We start from the raw sequence: 21,906 nt of genomic DNA, 5'->3' as shown, positions 1-21,906 counted from the left end.
CCTGCTTATTTCATAGTTTTGGTCTTTTCGCTGATTTTCATTTGAAATTTGTTATGGCTGTTATGCAATTCAGTTAGAGAACCCTAGAAACTTGCACTGGACATATTTAGGAATACAATATGAGGATGAGGCATGTAGGAATGGAAATCACAGTCAGGATCATGAAAACAGGAGTGGTCAAGCCGAAGAGAGAGAGGTGTAGTATAGCAGCTAGAATAGAGAACACTGGTGGTGATAGAATGGCCTCAAACACACAGCGATTGTTTATACACAAATGCAAGAAGTATTCGAAACAAGAGAGCTGAGTTTGTTGCATTGATTGAGACAGTATGCCCAAAAGTAATTGGAATAAGTGAAACTTGGTTATTTGAAGAGGATGTGATGTCAGGAATAGAATTAGAAGGATATATAATTTTCCAGAAGGATAGAGATGTGAAAAGAGGAGGGGGGGGTAAATATCTGAGAGATAAATATCTTAAGCAGCATGTGAATGAAGCAGCTACAGGCTTTAATGCTCTGGATTTGGTGATAACTTCACAAGATAAAGTTGTTAATGAAGTGTTCACACTACTGCCAGTTGGTGAGAGTGATCATGAAGTACTTGTTTGGGAAGTGATGAAACAAAACAAGGTCACTGCCAAAAAAATGAATACATGTGGAAGTATAATGCAGGTGGAAGCTCTGTAGTCAGTTAGCATCAGTACATTGGTTAGATGAGCTGAGCGGAAAAGATATTGAAAATGCATGGGCACTCACAAGGCAGTATCTGGCAAAAGCAATGTATGACTGCATACCAAGGGTTAAGCGAGTAAAAAGAGTAGGAGTGAAATGGATGAACAGTGAAATCAAGCAAGCTGTGCTGGAAAAGAAAATGTTATGGAGGAGGTACAAGAAAGTTGGTGGTGGTGATCAGATCCATGAAGAGTATAAAGTGCAGGCTAGAAAGGTGACGAGCATTGTAAAGAAAGAAAAGGTGCAGTATGAGAGGAGATTGGCTGGTCAGGCCAAGGTGATGTAAAATTCGATGTAGTAGAAATTTTCCTTTTTCTTGCATCGACTTTTACAGAGGTCTCAACTCGTAAACATGCTAAACTAACTTTGTATTAACGATGTAAATATTTTAAATAAGACTATGTATTTTAACCCCAAGGAATTAACATGCAAAATTGTACAAAACAGAGAAATATCTAAATTGTAAGGTTCAAGGACAATGCCTTAGAAGTCGGCATAGTATTGATGTCGAAATTGTATATAGTGTAAGTGAATTTTAACGTGCTCAAAGTCAGCCTGATACCACCTTCAAGGTCAGTGGCAAAAGGGTGGTATACTTGTGAAGTAGTTCCGCTTTTTGAAAATAGGATTAAGTGTGTATATTTGGTGAGAACCAAAAGTGAGCTTTAACATGAAGGTCAAGACCATTTGCACGGAAATGTTCATGGCCTCGACCCTTCATCCAGAGACCTGGGAAAATTGTATAAAGGCTATCTAAGAAGGGAAAAAAAAAAAAGGAAGGGAGGAAGAGAAAAGAGAACTTCAGAAGGAGTCGATTCTCCATGAAACTACAGAGGGTGAAGAGAAGCAGGACCAGCATGCATTGCCAATAGGACAATTTGCTAAGTACCTCGATTGCTGGACTCCCTTCGGCTGATTCATAGACATCGGGAAAAATGTGCTCCAGGCCCTGTAAGTCATTCCAGGTGTGATGACAGAATCTCTGAGTGGTAGCCAAAACCTGAAATGGATGAGAAGCCAAGGAACCTAAAGAGGAACTAGGAACAAGTGCATAACAGAGTTAAAGAAGATATGTGAGTTAATTTCATTGTGTTTGCTTATGATATGTGAAACTGTCTGAGAAGGGCTGATAAGTTTCTTTAAGTGTTGATATAACTGGTCTAAGAATAGTTTGTTTGCAGTTATAGTTAGAATTAATAGTTACAAGTAACAGAGCATGATATTCCTTGAATTGTAATGGGCTGAAAGTTTTTTTTTTTTGAATGTTGAAATAATATGTTGCATGACTCTGTGCATTTTCAAAATGTTAAATTGCTGAAGTTTTAAGCTTAAAGTGGAGTTAAGAGAGAATCTTTCTCTATTGTATGATTTTGTATAATTACAGTTTAGTGTAAATAAATATGCGTTTTGTTTACAAAGTGTGCCGTCTGATCTTTACGCAATGCACTGTTTCAAAATAAACACAAACCTGTGAGCAAAGGAATTTAATGTTAGCCACGACTTTTTAATGTTAAGAAGGGCTTTAGGATAATTTCAGAGTGAACTCTACTGGAAGTATTATTATATCTTATACCACAAGGAGAGCACTGGTGGCGCAGTCGATTAATCTAAATAAATTTCCAGAGTTCTCCTGGTACAGGAAAAATACTAAAGTAATAAAGAATAGGAAGTTAAAGTATTAAAGGATAAAACATTAAAAAGGCAGTATAGATAAACTAATAAAAGTAAGAATAGAGAAGATTAATTAATAATAGAAAATAAAGTATATAGAGAAATATTACAATGGTGCAGCCAATTACGAAGCACACACATAAGATAAAGTTTTACAGTGAACTCAGTGGAATTTTTCTGCTACATGGCAAGCAAGAGGAAGAATAATTATGGCAGATTAACACCTGGTGGATAGTCATGGCAGCAGACTAATGGCTGCAATGGATATAGTGGAATTATTGAACGAGCACTTTATCAGTGTATATCATACTGATATAAATGAGCTGGTGCAATATATAGAAGAGAGGCAAGTATTAGGAGAACTGGAAGTGAAAGAAACAGAGGTGTATCAGATGTTGGTTGGGTTAGATGCAAATATGGATGACGTATCACCATGTGTTCTTAAGGAATGTGCACCACAGTTGGTTATGCCCTTGACCTGGTTACTTAATGAAAGTTTTGCGATGGGTAGGGTTCCTAAGGAGTGGAAAAAAGGCAAAATAGTACCATTCCACAAGCATGGTTCTAAGACAGAGGTCTCCAGCTATAGGCCATTCTGTATAACTGCAATTGTGGTCAAGGTGTTGGAGAGATTGGTAAGGAATAGAATACAGAATTGGGTTGATGGACATAGCATTCTTTATGATGGTCAGCACGGATTTGTAAAGGGTAGGTCCTGTTTAATAACTTACTTGCATTTTATAAGGTGACAAGTGCGTTAGTTAAGAGAGAGAGAGAATCATATATAGTGATATTCTTAGACTTTGCAAAAGCATTTGATTGATTACCATACCATAAGTTTATGTATAAGCTGCAGAAGATGGGAATAGATAGTATATCGGTTAGATGGATCAGAGGTTGGCTCACTGAACAATACCAGTAGGTTGTGTATGATGGAGCAGTGTCTCAAAAAAGAAGTGTAACCAGTGGTGTATGCCCCAGGGTTCTGTTCTTGGGCCCCTGCTGTTTAACTGGGGATCTTCGGTTATTTGCTGATGATGCAAAGTTGGGAAGAATTATAAGTAGCACTACTGATGCTGAATCCCTTCAGGAAGATTTGAATAGACTTTTTACTTGGACAAAAGAGTGGGGGTTGTAGTTTTAATATCAATAAACGCAAGGTGTTGCATTTTGGAGTGCAGAAATATAAGGCTGTGTACTACATCGATGGTGCTGTACTGCAGGAAGTGAGATTAGAGATTTGGGAGTGGTGGTTGACAGCAGACTGAAGTTTAGAGGACATATTGCTAGTGTTGCAAAGGTTGCACATCATAGTGTGGCTATGATAAGAAGTACTCTAATATGCAAGGACAAGGAAGTGGTTGTGCCACTGTATAAGGTACTGGTCAGACCACACTTGGACTAGTGTGCTCAGATCTTGTCACCTGGTTTTCGATGTGATGTGGAGACAATGGAGAGGATCCAGAGATGAGTGACTAAGACTATATCAGGAGTTTGGAATGCTGGCTACAGAGAGAAGTTGAAGAAATGTGGACTGCAAAGTTTGGTGGATAGGAGGAAGAGAGGTGATATAATAGAGACATTTAAGTTAGTGAGAGGATTTTATCAGATTAATCCAGAGGGATTATAAAAAGAGGGGAAGAACCAGAGGTCATTCCTGGAAGTTATGTAAAAGTGCTGAAGAAGGGTGTGAGGAGTAGATTTTTTAGATGGAGAACTGTCAGTGAATGGAATGCATTACCTGAATGTGTTGTTAATGCAAGGAGTGTCAAAGATTTTAAGATTCTATATGATAAATATGTTGTCAGTTGAATGAACCTCCCACGATGAGTCTGTCGACTCCATGGAAGGTGTAATAATAATAATATCATCTGCATAAAGGAAAGAGCTAAGTATGCTACCTCCAATTCTAACAATAGGTTTAATGGCAGTTTCTTTCATGATGTGATTCATATAGATCAGGGGTGGCCAACTACGTGTCCTTTAGGAGCCAAAATAATTCCGGTAAGAATTAGAAGAGTCACAACTTTTGACCGATGCGATGGTACGGGAGTAAGTGAGCATGCATGGCGAGGTGGGAGATGAGTATGCAGAAGCTATGTCTTCCTACCAAAACAAGTTAATTACACTTCCGGCACTCATCAACAACTACTTTGACTAATTACACACTTAATTTTAAGGAACTTGCTAAGAAAATAGATACAAGGAAGGCCTCTACTAGTAAATAAGTAACTAAAATTATTGTGTTTCGACTTTAAAATTTTTCTAATTGTTCAAAGTAAACATCATTTAATGTGTTTCGAATTAAAGTTTTATATTGCAGAAATTTTTATTAATCCTGTTTTTCTCTCTTTTTTTTCTTATGTTTCTTTTTTTTGTTGACACCTCTTCTCAGTTTGTTTATTTTTTTCTGGTAGAGCATGAAGAGCCGCGTGATGCGTGGACGTGAGCAACATGCGGCTCAAGAGCCAGTTGCGGCCACCCCTGATATAGATGATGAATAAAAGTAGATAAAATGTACATCCTTGTCTTATTCCTGATTTTACATTAAACAATCTTCCTGTATTTCCTTCAATTCTAACTGCTTACTTACGACTTAGACTATGTATCGCTCTGTATAATGTTCCATTTACTCCATATAATTGTAGTGTTTTGATAGCTTTTCTCAGGGCATCTTGTTGTATGCTTTTTCCAGGTCTACAAAACTTAGTATAGATCCTTGTGATATCTCCATGATTTATAAACTATTTGTCATAAAGTGAAAATCTGAACTTGACAACTTCTATTTTGTCTGTGCCTAGCTTGTTCTTTTCCAAGTTTCTCTTTCATAATTTTTCCCAGCCTCTTCTCAAGTATACCTACATAAATATTACCCGAAACACTTAGTAAACAAATTCCTCTTTAGTTCTCATTTTCAACTTTACTTCCCTTTTTTATAGATAGGTTCTATCAGAATTCTACACCAATCATCTGAAATTCAATTTTCTGACCAGGTATGCAGCATAGCAACTGCAAAACCTTTATACCTCCATGTTTAAGCATTTCTGGTTGAATATCATCTACTCAGCTGCCCTTCTGCTTTTCAAAGTATTGATGGCTTTTCTACCTCGAGTATTGATATTTACTCCTGTTTGTATTCCTTTTAAGATTTTTCTGCTACTACTGTTCTGTCACTGCTTGTTTTGTTTAACAGTCTTTCAAAGTGATTACTATAGACATCTAAAATATCCTTATCTTCAGTTTTCATGCACTTTTCATATGGTAGCACTGCTAGCACACAAAGACCGGTGAATTATTTGTAGGCCATATAAGTATAGGCCCGGGCCTAGAGCGGCAAATTTTGAGGGGCGGCAGAAACTTCCAAGCTCTCGTTTTTGTAATTATAACATGTTCCTTATATGCTGCATCTACTCAAGTAGAGAAATATTTTTCTTTTCTTCATTGTACGTTCAGTCTGCAAGCATATTGCATGTAATCAGATTCTGCATAACTATACAGACCAAGACATATGCACAGAAAGCTACTATATTGTTGTCGGTAACTCGACACAAAGGTAATAGAGATTGTGGTCAGGAGAGAATTATGCTAATTAATTTTGTGTCGGTATTATTCTTACTAACTGTAACAACTTTTCCTTCTTTATTATTTCAAATTCAAATTAAGATCGTTAATTGATGCCCTTCTTTCAACTCTTTAGTTCAGTATCCTGATATCTTTGTGGCAGTTAAGACGTGCTAAATCTGAAATTATTTTCCAAGTTTTCAGTGCCCTTGTCATATGTTGTCATTAGAGTGGAGATAATACTGTTTTATTGTTTTGCTTTTAAAAAGTTAAAAATTGTGTAAATCATTCCGATACTTCCTACGTGTTTTAAATTACTATTTAAATTTTAAAACATGAGTGCCGGTAGAAAGCGACTTAGTAGTAGTGAATATAAGAAGAGGAGAAAAGAAAAGGAAGAGAAAATTAATTAAGTATTATCAAAGACAAGAAAACTGGACAGTTTTTTGCATTGGTATCTGCTAATAGTAACTGTAATTTGGAAAAAGAACAAGAAGTGGTTGAGGAGACAGAAATTGAATCTGTTTCAAATGACGTGCCTACAACAAATCCCAACAATTTGGCAGCACAGGTGATAGTAACTAATGACCCAGCTGAGTGGATTCTAAATGACGTAACATGCGAGTATATCGCAGTTAATGGGTTTCCACAAAATTTAGACAGTGATCTCTCAAAATCACAAAGAGCTTATCTTGACAAAGTAAGACATGTTTCTAAAAAAATTCATTGAGAGGAATCTGATTAATGGCAAAAAAATAATAAGAGATTTTCTTGTTCACTCTCCTAGTACCGGAAAGATCTTCTGTGCACCTTGTTGCCTTTTTGGTGTAGGGGGAACGGACGATAGTCACTTTGTCAGTGGATTTAATGACTGGAAAAATGCAGAAGCTCGAGTGAGTCATCATGAGAAAGCAACTAGTCATATGAACTGTCTGATATCTCTGAAACAAAGAGAAAATCTTGCAGGGAGAATTGACTTACAAATAACTCAGCAAATGGAAGAAGAAATTAAGTACTGGAAGGTGGTGTTAAAATGAGTGATTGCAATTGTAAAAACATTGGCCAGTAGAGGACTTGCTTTGAGGGGAAAGGTTGACATTTTCAGTTCTGTGCATAACAGAGGCAGTTTTGACTTCACTAAACGAGCTTGGAATTTATGTAATTGACTTGTATGAGGAAGAAAAAGCCCACCAGGTTTTTTGACGACGGCACAGATGAAAGTAACGAAAATGAAAACGAGTACAATGAGTACAATCCATCAATCAGTTTCAAAACTGATTCTTATGACACAATTTTGCACAGTCTCTCATTTGAAATGAACTGAAAAAAAGTGTCATGTGAAAACCTTTCGAAGGAGTTCTGGTTTCTCACAACAATGCATGTGATATGTGAAAAGGACATCATAAAAAGGGCAAAAAAAACTTCAAGAACACTTTTCGACTGATATTGAACCTGAATTTGTAAACGAATGTCTGTACTTCAGAGCGCACCTGATCTTTGGAGGAAATAAATACATTCCTACAACTTTCACAGAAAATTCAACAGGAAGTCCTACAATGTATATATATCCCAATCTGGACACTGCTGTTATGATTTTTATGTGTAATATGGCAACAAATTGCTCAGCTGAACAATCGTTTTCCACCCTCAAAAAGATTGAAGGACTACCATAGAACAACTATGACAGAAGAAAGGCTCAGCAACTTGGCAGTTCTACAAATTGAAAGCGATATGACAAGGGCACTGGACTACGAGGATGTGATAAATACCTTCGCCGAGTGAGTGGCAAGATGTAGAATATTCTAGGACATTTTGAGTGAGTCATAATATATATATATATATATTACGAATTTATGATATAAATAGGTTATGCATGCATATCAACCTGTTCATTAAATATGAGGGGTGGCACTTTCTGCAGGCTTAGGGGGGGGGAATACCTAAATATGCCACTGACAAAGATGGGTGCAAAGCGTGATGCAAGTGGTTAAAAAAAATAAGTATTAGCAGTAAGGAAAAATACTGTGTTTATTTCATGAAAATACTGGTTTTTCAGTTTACACTATTCAAATTGATGTATTGATTGTATTCAACATGGTGACATCCAGTTTTACTACTACACTTACCTCCCCGCCATTTAAAGATTGCATTATTCATAACTTGTTTGATGATTTTGTAGCTTGCTATGCATGTGGTATGTATGCATCCCACTGTTTAAAAATGTGGTGACTGCAAGATAGGAATGTATATGTGCATGAAATGTAGGCAGTGGGAAGTGCTGGGAGACATGTCTTGATCTCAGGATTTAGCAGCAGCAGAGACAGTGCTTCGGAAATGGGTGATTTTCAGTTTGTGGATTCCAGTAGTGTGCTAGAGAGTGGAGAGAATGTTAAAGACTTAAGGTAGAATGTAGATTTAGCCTTAGCCAGTTTAGCAGATGGAGATGGTTCAATTCTATCAATGCCATCAGACAAAGATTGTGTCTGTGAATGAAAATTGAAAGCAGAATGTGTAGAGAGAGAGAAATAAAACTACTGAGAAAGGAGATGGAAGGAATGAAGATTGAGTTTAAGAGGATGAGTGAAGATCTTTGGAGGATAGAGTGACTGGCTAGTGTGAGAAGAACAAGAGTAGGGGTAAGAGAACAGCATCAGAGAGCAAGGGAGAGAGGAAGGCAAGAGAATGGGAGAAAAGGAAGAAAGGAAACTGCAGAAAGCAAGGAGAGTGTGTAAGCAAAAGACAGAGATGAGAGGGAAGAGGGAGAGAAACGAGAGAGAGAGATTGGTAGCCATAAGAGTCAGGGATGTCTGACTCTGTTTGGAGTTTCATGTATGGAGGTTTGATGATTAGGAGTGTGCAGAGTAAACTGCCAGAGGAGTGCTTGGTGGAACAATATAGAGTATGGCAAGGTCAGTGAAGAGGGGTGAAAGTATAGAAGAAATGACAGTAATGGTTAGGACGAATGACCTGAGAGGTAACGTGAGTCGTGTAGTGCAAGATACAGAGTGGAGAAGAAGAGCAATGATAACAAATGAGATGATAGCGAGAATGTGCAGGAAAAGAGGTCTGGAATATGTGGATGTGTGGTGTATGTCTGAGATCAGAAGAGAGTTGTATGCAAGAGATGGATTACATCTGAATGTAGAAGGAGGCATTTGGAGAGGAGCTGTATTTATAGATTTGACAGCAGCATATGACACACTAAATCTTAGAAAGCTTATAGTCAAAATTTACAGCATGACAAACAGCTATCGGTTAGTGGAGATATTTAGGTCACTGCTGTTCAGCAGGAGATTCTTTGTTGATTTTCAAGGAAAAAAGAGCAGATGGCATATCCAGAAAAATGGTCTACCTCAGGGAAGTGTGTAATCTCCCCTCCTCTTCATTATATATATACTAATGACCAACCTATAAACCCACGGTCAAGAACCTTCTTATATGCAGATGACTGGGCAATAGCTTATAAAGCAAAATACTTTGATGACATTGAGAAGCAGCTCACACAAGAGCTAGAAACCCTTACAGTTTACTATAAGGAAAACCAACTGAAACCAAATCCCAGTAAAACCCAAATGTGTCTTTTCCATCTCAATAATAGGCAGGCAAGGAGAGAGAGCTGAATATAGAATGGAATGGAATGAAACTGGTCAATTGTCCAAATCAAACCTACCTAGGTGTTACACTAGATAGGACCCTAAATTATAAGCGACACATAGAGAAGACAGCAGCTAAAACTCAAACACGTAATAATATTCTACACCGATTAACATCATCTCGGTGGGGTACAAATCCACAAGTACTGCACACCTCTGCATTGGCACTCTGCTTTTCGACAGCCGAATATGCTAGCCCTGTTGGAAAAGATCATCACATGTCAAAATTATTGATAAGGTTCTTAATGAAACATGTCGGCACATTACCGGCTGTGTTAAGTCTACAAAAATTGACCATCTATACTCACTGTCTGGTATTACACCTCCTCCTCACATCAGGACTACACAGAGTAGATATGAGTAGAAACAACAACTAAATGATGAACGGCATCCTTTGTATGGACATGTTGCAATACATAAGAGGCTAAGATCAAGGAAAAGTTTTATTCACTCAGTGGAACCATTGTTTGATTCCATAAAAGCTACAAGGTCAACAATGTGGAGAACAATCTCCAAAGGCTCTTAACTTAAACGAATCTCTTCCTTCTGGCTAACATCTTGACTGGCAAAGTTGTAAGATATTGAATAGACTTTGTTCCGGAATGGGCAGATCAAAGCAGAATATGGCCAGGTGGGATAAATAGACAGCTGCGCATGTGGCAAAACACAAACCATGAATCATGTTCTGCAATGCTGCTTAATAGACATTAATAATATATGTACCCGAGAAGATTTAATGCAGTGTAATGAAACAGCTTTAAAGTATATTAGTCACTGGATGAGTGAAATTTGACATTTTATGTTTTTACTTAATATTTCATGCAAGTGGCATTTTTGCCTTTTAATGTATGCTTTTAATCTATATTCTTTTAATGTCTATTTCTTTAAATGTATGCGTTTAATCATTTATATGTATGCTCTTGCATTTTTTGTAGTTTGCACACAAAATAAATAAATAATAATTTGGAGAGATGTGGCTTTAAGTATACTGGCAATACATTCGTTTTTCTATATACATATGCCAAGAGTATTAGGAATAAAAATGAGTTTGTGGCATTGACTGACTCAGTCTCTCCAAATATTGTTGGTATCAGTGAAACTTGCTTAACTGAAGCAAGTTTCACTTGCTTCAGTTAAGCAAGAGAAGGATGTTATAACAGGGATAGAAATTAAAGGGTATAGCATATTTCAGCTTATTTCAACCAGAGTTTAAGATCGGTACTATCAACATAAGAAGCCTGAATGGCAAAGAAATGGAGCTAGCTGAGGAATTAGATAAGTACCAGATCGACATAATAGGGGTGACTGAAACAAAAAAAAGGCAAAAACTGGTGAGATATTTCTGAGCAATAAATACAAAATGTTATATTCAGGCAATGACAATCAAGGCAAAGAAGGATTAGACATAGTATTCAATGTTAAAAATGAGGCTAATCTTCTTGAATGGCAGGCAATTTCAAGTAGAGTGATGTGGACAAATATCAGAATAGGGAACTGGACAATGAGATTTATTTATGCCTATGGTCCCACATAAGGTTCTACTAAGATAGAAGTGGAGGAATTTTTTGAGGCTTTAAGAAAGCAACTGACACAATGAAAAAGGAAAAGTTGGTCCTTGTTGGGGATCTAAATAGCAGAGTAGGAAAATGATTGTCAGATGTACAGAAGTGTTTGGGAAAATTTGGAGAAGAGAGCAAATCTATAATAATGGCAAATACCTGTTAAATTTCTGCTCAGGACAGACATGTACTGGTTATTACTAACGCAATTTTCCAACATAAAAATGTCCACAAATTCACATGGAGAGAAGAGGCAAGGAATAAGAAAAGTCTCATTGACTACGTTATTGTTGATAGTGATGTTTTCTCCCTGGTGCAGGACACCAGAGCGAACAGAGGATTTGAAATTGGAAGTGATCACTATTTAGTCTTGAGCAGGATAAAATTGAATTTCATATTGAAAAGAATAACATGTAAGAAAGTTTTAAAGTGAATAAAAGTTGAGCAGCTCTCAGATATGAACTGTAGACTAAAATACACAAAGATTATTGAAGAAAAAATGAAAGAGTTTGAGAACAGGAATCAAACCTTGGAGATTCAGTGGCAAACTCTGAAGAAAACATTGATTGATTCTACCAGAGAGGCATGTGGTGAGGTTGTCTGCAAGGATTAAAAAAATCAGAACTCCCAGGTGGACACAGGAAGTTAAAGAGGCAGTGAAGGAAAAAAAGAAAGCATATCAAAAGTTCCTGACAAATACGTTAATTTGTGTTCTTAGACAATACACTGTGAAAACTATATATGGGATATAGCTAAAAAAAGTCATGGGAAGACTTTGGTAAGAATACAGAAAATAAATATCGAGGTGGCAAGATATTCTGGAAGTTGTTCAAGAAGCTCAGAAATGGAGGAAATGGTGCTGTAAAAGGAATTAGAGATGATAAATTAGTGACATGAAACTGGAGAAAAAAGATATCCTTGATGTATGGAGTAATTACTTTGAAAAATTGCTAAATGAAACAAGCAGTGATGACAGCACAGTGGTAAAAAACACTCAACAGACATTCAATCAGGAATACATATTCATACTTGAAGGTAGAAAAAGCCATCAAAAGCATGAAATGTGGAAAGGCAGCTGGAGAAGATGATATTTGACCAGAAATGCTCAAGTACGGATGTATAAAAGTCTTACAGAGGCTGCACTGTATACTTCAGAAGGACTGGACAGAGGGACGAATTCCCGATGATTGGAGTAGAGCTCTCATAGTACCCATATATGAAAAGGGAAATAAAACTGAATGTGAGAATTACAGAGGTATTTCCCTACTGAGTGTTCCTGGTAAGATTTATGCAAGTATACTTGAGAAACGGTTGAGAAGCATTGTGAAAGAGAAGCTTGGTGAAGAACAAGCTGGATTTACGACAAATAGAGGTTGTCGGGATTAGATTTTCACTTTACGAGAAATAGTTGAGAAATCATGGGAATATAACAAGGATCTGTATTTAAGTTTTGCAGATCTGGAAAAGGCATATGACAAGGTGCCAAGAGAGAAGCTATTCAAAACGCTATAGTTGTATGGTGTCAACGGACATTATATCAAGCAATACATAGTCTTTATTTGAGTTATAAGTCAGCAGTTAGAATTGAAGGAAGTACATGAAGATTGTTCAATGTTAAATCTGGTGTCAGACAAGGATGTACATTATCCCCTCTGTTATTCATTATCTATATTGATCACATTATGAAGGAAAGTGGTATTAAACATGATATCAAAATTGGAGATGTTAATGTCAGCTCTTTGCTTTATGCGGAAGATGTTATACTTATCAATAAATCTGCTACGAGTCTGCAAGATTCCTTGACTGAATTGAATAACTGTTGTAATAGATATGGTATGAAGGTCAGCAATAAAAAGACAAAGACAATGAAAATAGGCAGAATAATCATTGAAATATCAGCTGCATTGTGAATGGAGAACCTGTGGAACAAGTAAAACATTTCAGCTACTTAGCCAAGATTTTTTATTGGCTAAGTAGCTGAAATATGGAAACAGATAATAGAATCAACAAAGCTAGTATGGTAGGAAGAATACTGAATAAATTTATATGGAATAATAGAGAAATTAGTTAAAACACTAAATTAGCTGTATACAAGACAGTGTTCAAACCAATTTTAACTTATGAATCTGAGAGCTGGGTTAGAAATAAAATACTTGACCAAAGACTAGAGACTGCAGATATGAGAGTCCTGAGAAAGATTAGAGGCATGAACAGATGGCATCAACAGCAATATCATATTAAAAATGAGGATATTAGGAAAGAACTGGACATTGTTAGCATCCAAGAATATGTTAGCAGAACTAATCTCAGGTGGTATGGTCACTTAAACAGAATGGAAGAGGAAAGATTAGCAAAACAAGTGTTCTCTGCCAGGTTGGCAGGAAAAAGATCCAGAGGAAGACCAAGATAAATGTGGATTGATATGGTAAAAAGTGCCTTAGAAGATAGAAATATAAGATCTGATAATGTTGGGGTATTGACAGGTAACAGATTGATTTGGAGGAAAATGTAGATAGAAAGTTAGTAATGATGTAAATATTTTATGTAGTACTATCATATCCAGTACACCTCTTGAGGATATATGTCAGGAATTTGATGATGCATATTTCAGCAGGATAGGAAAATAAACGTGGTAGTGGAGTGTTATTCATGATAAGAGATAAATTGTGTACTCTCGAGGTGAAATATCTCAGTGGAAATGATACCAATGGCTTTGAGAGCTATTGCTGTTAGATAGGTGTTTATAAGACATAATATTTAGTGGGATGTTGCTACAGACCAGGGGATATAGATGATGATGAGCAGGAAATGTTTAGTCAAATTAGTTTGACAAGTGTAAAGCAAGCAATCATTATTGTGGACTTCAACTATAGTGATATAAAGTGGGCCGAGGAGACAGCATGCAATACTAAGGAAACTGAAATTTTGGATTTCTTGAGGGACATTATCTTAGGCAGTATGTGGTGGAGGGAACACGAGGATCAAGAGTTTTGAATTTGGTCACAGCATCCGAGGATCTGATTGTGACTGAGATGACATACTTGCCCCCATTGGTGAGAGTGATCATGCAGTCTTGACTTGGAGGATGAACAGGCATGTAGAAGTATCAAAAACATAAAGAATTTATATGGAAACCAGCTTGCAACAGTACAGTGGATAAAAGAATATGAAGGAAGATTAGTCATAGGTGCATAAATGATACAAGCAAAAATTGTTGATGACAATGATTACATACCATCAGTGAAGAAGATAAAGCAATTGAGAGTCAAATGAATGATAAAAGGAAGGAATAACAGGGGAATTGAAGAAGAAGAAAAAAGAGATTATGGAACTGATTGTGCCATTAAATTGGCTGTTTAATGAAAGTCTTACAATGGGGCAAGTTACTGGAGAGTGGAAGAAGAGTAAGATAGTACTAATTGCATAAGGGTGGTGGTAGAATGGAGGTATTAAACTATAGGCCTCTTTGTATTTCTTCTTCTGTAGTTGTTAAGATTTTGCAGAAATTGGTAAGAACTTGTTGGGCAGAGGAGAGTGTTATTATTTATGCAGGCCAACATGGATTTGTCAGAGAGTGCTCTTGTTTTAGTAACCCGGTTACCTTTTACAATAGAGTAACAAGAGCAGTAGATAAGGGTAAGACATATACCATAATTTTTTCATATTTTTCTAAGGCATTTGACAGGGTGGCACATGACAAGATGATTTTTCAGTTGCAACATATGGGTTTGGATATCAGGTTAGTGAATTGGATTGGTGATTGGCTTTCTGATAGATATAAGAGAGTTGTATATGGGGAAGCAGCATCATGAAGTAGGAAGATTATAAGTGGAGCTCCATAGGGTTCAGGGACCATTACTGATGCTTTATGTCAATGATATTGTCACAGGACTACAGGGAGATGTTCAGTTGTTTGCAGATGACGTGAAGCTTGGGAGGGTTATTAGTAATAATGCTGATGCTTTGGCTCTTCAAGAGGATTTGAATGAGGTGGGAAAACGAATTGTGATATCAGTTTAATGCAACTAAATGTAAGGTTTTGAAATCTGGGATCCACATATGGTATACTTCATACTCACTTGATGGAGTTATACTGGAAGAAGTAGAGAAGAAAGGAATCTTGGAAGCGATTGTAGATAGAGATTTGAAGTTCCGAGGATATACTGTAAAGTTGTGAAGACATCTCAGAGAATTGTGGCAACATTGAGGAGAGCATTGACCATGAGAGATAGAAAAGTGTGCTGTCCCATTGTAGAAAGCTTCGATCAAATCACATCTAGATTTCTGTACTCAGATATGGTGACCAGGATATGAAGTAACCTTGGAGGGTGTGAGATGAATAACAAAAATGATATCAGGACTGTACAATGGTGATTATGAGGATACACTGAGGGCATGCAGAGCTTGGTGGATAGAAAGCAAAGGGGTGGGGGATATGATCGAGAACATTAAACTGTTGAAGCGGTCATTATTGTATTAACACTGAGGAGATTTTTCCTATAGTAGAACGAGGGAAAGGAGATAGGACAAGGGGCCATTCCTGGAAGTTGCACAAGGAGGTGGCAAGTAAAAAGGTAAGAAGTAAGTTTCTTGCATAGAGAGTGGTAGAAACAAGAATGCATTGCTTAAGATGGTAGTAAACTTGCAGACTGTGGATAAGTTTAAGGAGTGGTATGGTAGACTTTGACCTCCCACGATGAGTGTTGTGACTCCATGGAGGTCAGGAAAATAATAATAATAATGTCACCTTTATCATCTTTGATTCCTTTTACAGTATTCTTTCCTTCATACTGTCCTTTTCAATGTGATATTCATTTTTATCCAATATCAAATCCTATGTTCACTCTTGTATCCTGAACAAGCATGAAGATATCACTATCAACAATGACATAGTCAATGAGGCTTTTCTTATTTCTTGTGTCTTCTCTCCATGTAAATTTGTGTACATCTTTATGTTAGAACATGGTGTTAGTAATCCATATCCTGATCAGAAATCAAGCAGACTTATCATCACTATTGGCTTTGCCCTTTATTCCAAATTTTTCCAAACATTTCCCCATTTCATTTCCTACTCTGCTGTTTAGAGTAGGACAAAGGACCACTTTTTCCATTTTCTTTATGTCAGCTGCTTGCTCTAATGATTCGAAAAATTCTTCTTCTACCTTAGTAGAACCTTCTGTGGGGTCATAGGCACAAATAAGTTTCATTGCCCATTTCCTCATTTTGAAGTTTGCCCACATACAACTCTGCTCGAAACTGCTTTCCAATTCAGAAGTTTCTTTTCACATTTGGTGTTGAATGCTATCCCTGCTCCTTCCTTTCCTTGATCATTATTGCTCAAATATAACATCCTATGCTTATTATTTAATAAGATCTCACCTGTTTTTTGTCTTCTTTGTCTCAATAATGACAATTATGTCCATGTGGTATTTTTCCAGTTGTTCAGCATGTTCAATTTCCTTTCCATTTGTTACGTTGTTGTTTTCTTATATATTTTACCTCTACTGTTCTCCTTGTGCCTGCTGAGATCTGGCTTCTAAACTGACTTTCTGGGGCCATTTCTCTCTTTGAGCTCTGATGAAATTTATTTGTTAATGCTGCGCCAGTCAGAACTCTAGGATAGAAATTCTTATCCAAAGAAACTTTCCCAGAATTCAAGTAATACCTTATATAGATTAAATAGCTAGGTAGATTGAGTTCTCAGTATACAGTCATGGCCATGACAATCTTAAATTCCCCTTTTTTCCTCTAAACATAGGTTCGATATTTTCGTGAGTGGTAAACACATTTATTATTTATCTAAGAACGTTACAATTTAAACAACACATATAATCAAGCAAAATCAAGGTTAATACTAAAATACTAGTAAAGCAGGGTAATAATAATCAAACAGACAGGCTATTCAAATACACTCATGAGAATCTTACGTTCATCTATATCACAAACATGGATGTCGGTATTAAACTAGATTACTGCTACTAATGACCCATATACATTAAACTTGGTCTAGACAACTTATGAACATAGACTACCAGTCCAATTCGATTAACATAACACAGGAAACTGTCTCAAAATCTCTCTCTCTTCTTTTCTAATCTCTGTCCATTTTACAGCTTCGTCTCCAATAGATAACACATAAAAAAGAAGATTTATACATTACCACCTTGTTAGATGATTTCTCGATCCTTCCGTCTATTCTTTGTTATAGATTGTTCCTCTGTACGATGGATTGCCGACACATGGGAGTCACGTGCTCGTCCCGAATTCGCCACTCTTTTCTTCTGGGCTCACGAACTTTTTGCGTCCCCGCTTCTAACACAATTTACCTTCAAAAGAATCCTTTGCTGCTTTCTCATCAGTTAGATCCACACCGATGGTCTAAAACTTGAACACTGCCATCATCTCGTGCTATACTTTCTTCGACTCGCGTCGCTCAGCAATGGGAAACACGCTGCCGCTTTGCCGTCTTCACATGTCTTATCGGATATCAGGCATGCTGATCCGCTCGGGAACCTCGAGTGGATCAGCATGATCAGGAGACCCACGGGGATGGCACACGCAACCAGAGAACACCACAGGAACCAGGAGAAAAACGTAAAAGAAAGCAAAAAAAAAAAAAAAAAAAAAAAAACCAGCTACTCTCAACGATGTGAATCCATTTTAAACCCCATTATAGCGCCCTCTTTCCACACTCCAAACTTGTCTACGACGCTCTCCCATTTGCTGTCACAGAACGACGTCACCTCCTTGCTGTACGTGCATCACTTTCTTTGGGGAATAGTGAATTTCTTGAGCTTTCCACGAATGCCTACTCATTGCTTGTTATGTCATCTTTGGTGGTCAAACTGCAACCTTTGAACTTTTGTTCGCACGATGATACACGACTTTATACATGGCATATTTTAACATTGATGTTTTTGACAAATTAAGATTCCATCTATTTTAGACAATAACTTTAAACATAGTACAATTTAATATTTATTTCCTTCTTCGATTTCATTTTAATTTAAGATTCAACCTCTTCTTTTATATTTTAATTCCTTTTTTCGCAAAGTTAATATCTGCATCTTCACATATTATGTCTGTTTTGCCAAGAGTACAAGTGTGCTTTTGCTTGATATTGTTCTCTTGTTAAATCTTGAATGGAGCAGTTCTATTCTTGATATAGCCATCATTCAAGATCTAACACATTAATACTCCTTATATCGATAGTTCTTATCTTCAGTTCTTCTGATGTTGAGCTTATTCTTCTAGATGTTGAGTTGGAGTTTGTTCCAGTAGTTGACTATCACTGTTTGCCCTGGTTCCCTGATGAAAACAGTGGGAATAAAATCTCATCATGGTGTATCATTATGTGTATTGGTGGTTTAAGCCAATAGAGAGAGAGAGTAGAGTACAGTTTGGCTGGCTAAGTCCCAAATTGCCAGCCCATCCTTGTTTGTTCATGTTTGAACAAGTTTCTTTTGTTCTCAGTAGAAACCTACTAAAGGTAGGGCGGTGGGGGGGGGTATTTCTTTCTATTTTCATTCTATTAATGAAAATAGAAAGAAATACCTTAAACATATGCTGAAATTTTAATCGTTAATTTCAACATGTGAAAATTAGATTGGACATTAGATCAGAAGCCCGAGTCAGTTCTCTGCATTCCTTAAAGCAATGGAAGGTAAAGATACTTAGATAAAGTTTTTAAATTTTAGTTGGACAGTGCATAAATATAATACAATATACAGAAATTTAAAAAATAATAATAATAAAAGGAACTGACTGTACTATCCAGTCTCAGTTTGGATAAGTTATCTCCTGCTAAAACTTTCAACATAGGCAAGAGGTCAGTAGCATATCTACACATGGGTCCTGCACATTTATAACTGTTTTGCTCTCCTGTGCGTACTGGAAATAGGCCTTTTGTAGATACAATTCCTAAAGTTTAATGAAAATAGAAAGAAATACCTTAAACATATGCTGAAATTTTAATCGTTAATTAAACCATATTAGTTTTTACAATATATTGCTATCATCTAATTAGGATCTCCATTAATCATATTGGACTACCTTTTGCATGAAAACTTCTTTTGCATGAATATGCAAAAGAAGTTTTCCCCTGATATGCTTACATCGTGGTAGGCATTAAAAAGAAAGCATAGCTTTCTTTTAATCAAAAAACCTATGGATCAAAATTTCCTAAAAACAATCAGTGGAATTAAATTTCCTTAGTATCAGAAGTAAGCAAACAGACAAATCCTCTACTATATTTAGATGAGGCTGATACAGAACCACCCATTGTGATGGAAGAATTATGGAAAGCCCTCAAGTCAGTAAAGAATAATAAAAGTCCTGGAGAAGATGGCACATGAGCATAAAATCAGGAGGTTCACAGTTTCACAAGGTCATACTGGATATGTTTAATGATATTTTAACAGCAGAACAAATTCCAGTGCAGCAGCATAAATCCTTATGTATCTTATTACATAAAAAGGACAGCAGAGATGATATCAATAAACTATTAACCAATCAGTAAATTCGAAAAAAAAATCGTAGACAAACTGTGTAGTCTAGAAATATGAAAAAATTAAGAATGAGTTAAGTAAGTCATGAATGCATAAAATATATGCAGATACTAGTCTATTTTATTATTTACTACGATAAAATATACACAAATCTATTATAAAAAGTTAAAATGTATCAAAACTTATGCACACAAACACTTACAGACCATACATGATTCCATTCGCAATCAAGAGAAATGTAACCAAACATAAAAATGAAGTATTAAATCATAGCTGCATAAAATTAACTCTTATTATTAATTAGTTTTAATTAGTTAAATTAATTAATTAGCATAAAATAAAAATTTTATAACGATTCATTCATTAGTGTATGTATAGGGCTAGGCTACCATGAAGCAATCATATTGCTGCTTCTTTGTTATCAATGCACATTATACCTCAATGCACATCATCCTTGCCTGAGAGAGTGAGAGCAAGAACGGTCAATTAGTTCAAGGAGTGGTATGATAGACTGTGTGTTTCCCAAGAAGGACCTCCAGCGATGAGTCTCTTGACTCCATAGAGGCCTGAATAATAATAATAATCTTGGCAGTTTATCTAGCCAATTTACATATCTTGGCAGTCTCATTACCCACAACCTCAACAACACAGAAACAGTAAAATATAGACTTAACAAAGATGGTCTAATATGGATAAATGAAACAAAATATGGGAAAATATGGGAAAAGCTTCGAACTAAAACTCTATAAAACCATTATTATACCCACAGCAACGTATGGAGCTGAGACATGGACAGAAATCAGAAAGAAATACAGAAAATAAGAGCATTTGAAATGAAATGCTTAAGAAAAATGAATAAGACAAAATAAATGAGCAAGTCAAACAAGAATTAAACTATAAAAAAGATATCATACTTATAATTCTTAAACAGCAATTAAGATGGTTTGGATACCTCCAGAGAATGTCCTTTCAAAGATTATCAAATATAGTCTTAAATGGAATCACTGGAGGAAGATGATTGAGAGGCAGACCAAAATGAACTGGTTACACTCTTTGAAGGAAAGGTCACAAATTTGAGCTTTAAAGATATGACAGGAATGGCCAAAGATACAGAGTGATCCAAAAGTCATGCACATCATAATATAAACTTGAATTTTTCAAAATTAGTGACAAACTTTATAGAATTAAATTGCTACAAACAAAGCTTATAACTATCTTTATAAAAGCAAAAATAAATAATCTTTTCTAAAGCAAATGTTCAAAATAACCACCTCATTCTTGAATGCAGGCACATGATCTTTTTACCAAATTGGAGGTAACTCTTCGAAGCATGGAATTACTGACTGTTCTAATTGCTTCAGTGATGTTCGTCTTCAGTTCATCAATTGTGTGAGGATTATTTCTATACATCTCACCTTTCAGGTAACTCCCATAAGAAGAATGCTGGAGGTGACATCTGGCAACTTTGGGGGCCAAAGTCCTTTAGAAATCAATCTGTCACCAAAAAACTCTTGCAAAAATTACATTTTTTCATTTGATGTATGGCAAGTGACACCATCCTGATGTCTTGTACAGAGCACTGTTCAATGTCATCTCAAAGAAAATGGGTCCAACAATGTGGCAGTATGATACTGCACAACACCACACTCCGATTTTCAGAGAATGCAAGGGCATTTCATGGAAAACATGAGGATTTTCTGATGAACAAATTCTGTTATTTTGGCTATTGATGTATCCACTTATGTGGAACCATGCTTCATCATTGAAGAAAACATTGTTGAGCTTATGAACTCCATCTTCTTCAACAAATGATTGAAACCACCTACAGTACACAGCACGTTTTTCCTTATCCAGTGGTTTCAATTCCTGACCTGAGTGAACACAGTATGGACAAAGCTTTAATTGTTTAGTGGCTCTCCAAGTACTGCATTTTATAGCAGAGTTTTCTAAGACTCTTTGAAGGGGAACATTGCAACATATCTATTATGGTCACTTTAGTCCCAGTCAAAATGGAAAGTCTTCTATGCTGCTGTTTGTATGCAACTGATCCAGTTTCCCAAAAGCATGTGATTATTTTTGTAATTAGTGAATTTTGAGGAACAACAGAGTCAGGATACTTCTGATGAAACTCCTCCACAACTTTTGCACAACTCGTTCTTTGGAAAGTACCATTTTGCTCTCTTCATAAATAAAACTGCACAATGGATGCTCAATACCCAGCAT

General features: G+C 36.3%; 1 protein-coding gene across 1 annotated transcript in view; it reads right to left on the bottom strand.

The window, feature by feature from the left end:
- Positions 1 to 21,906, bottom strand: part of LOC150095961 (fatty-acid amide hydrolase 2-like) — a 115,139-nt gene that overhangs the window by 19,585 nt on the left and 73,648 nt on the right. The window contains 1 exon segment of the mRNA XM_090409575.1: positions 18,942 to 19,096. Coding sequence (XP_090265701.1) covers positions 18,942 to 19,096 — 155 coding nt within the window.

This window comes from Typopeltis vanoorti, chromosome 19, assembly GCF_054136105.1.
Source record: "Typopeltis vanoorti isolate ZY-2024b chromosome 19, IOZ_Tvanoo_1.0, whole genome shotgun sequence".
NCBI classification, from domain to species: domain Eukaryota; kingdom Metazoa; phylum Arthropoda; class Arachnida; order Uropygi; family Thelyphonidae; genus Typopeltis; species Typopeltis vanoorti.
Note: the sequence above shows the minus strand (reverse complement) of the source record. Positions and strands in the feature narration are given on the sequence as shown.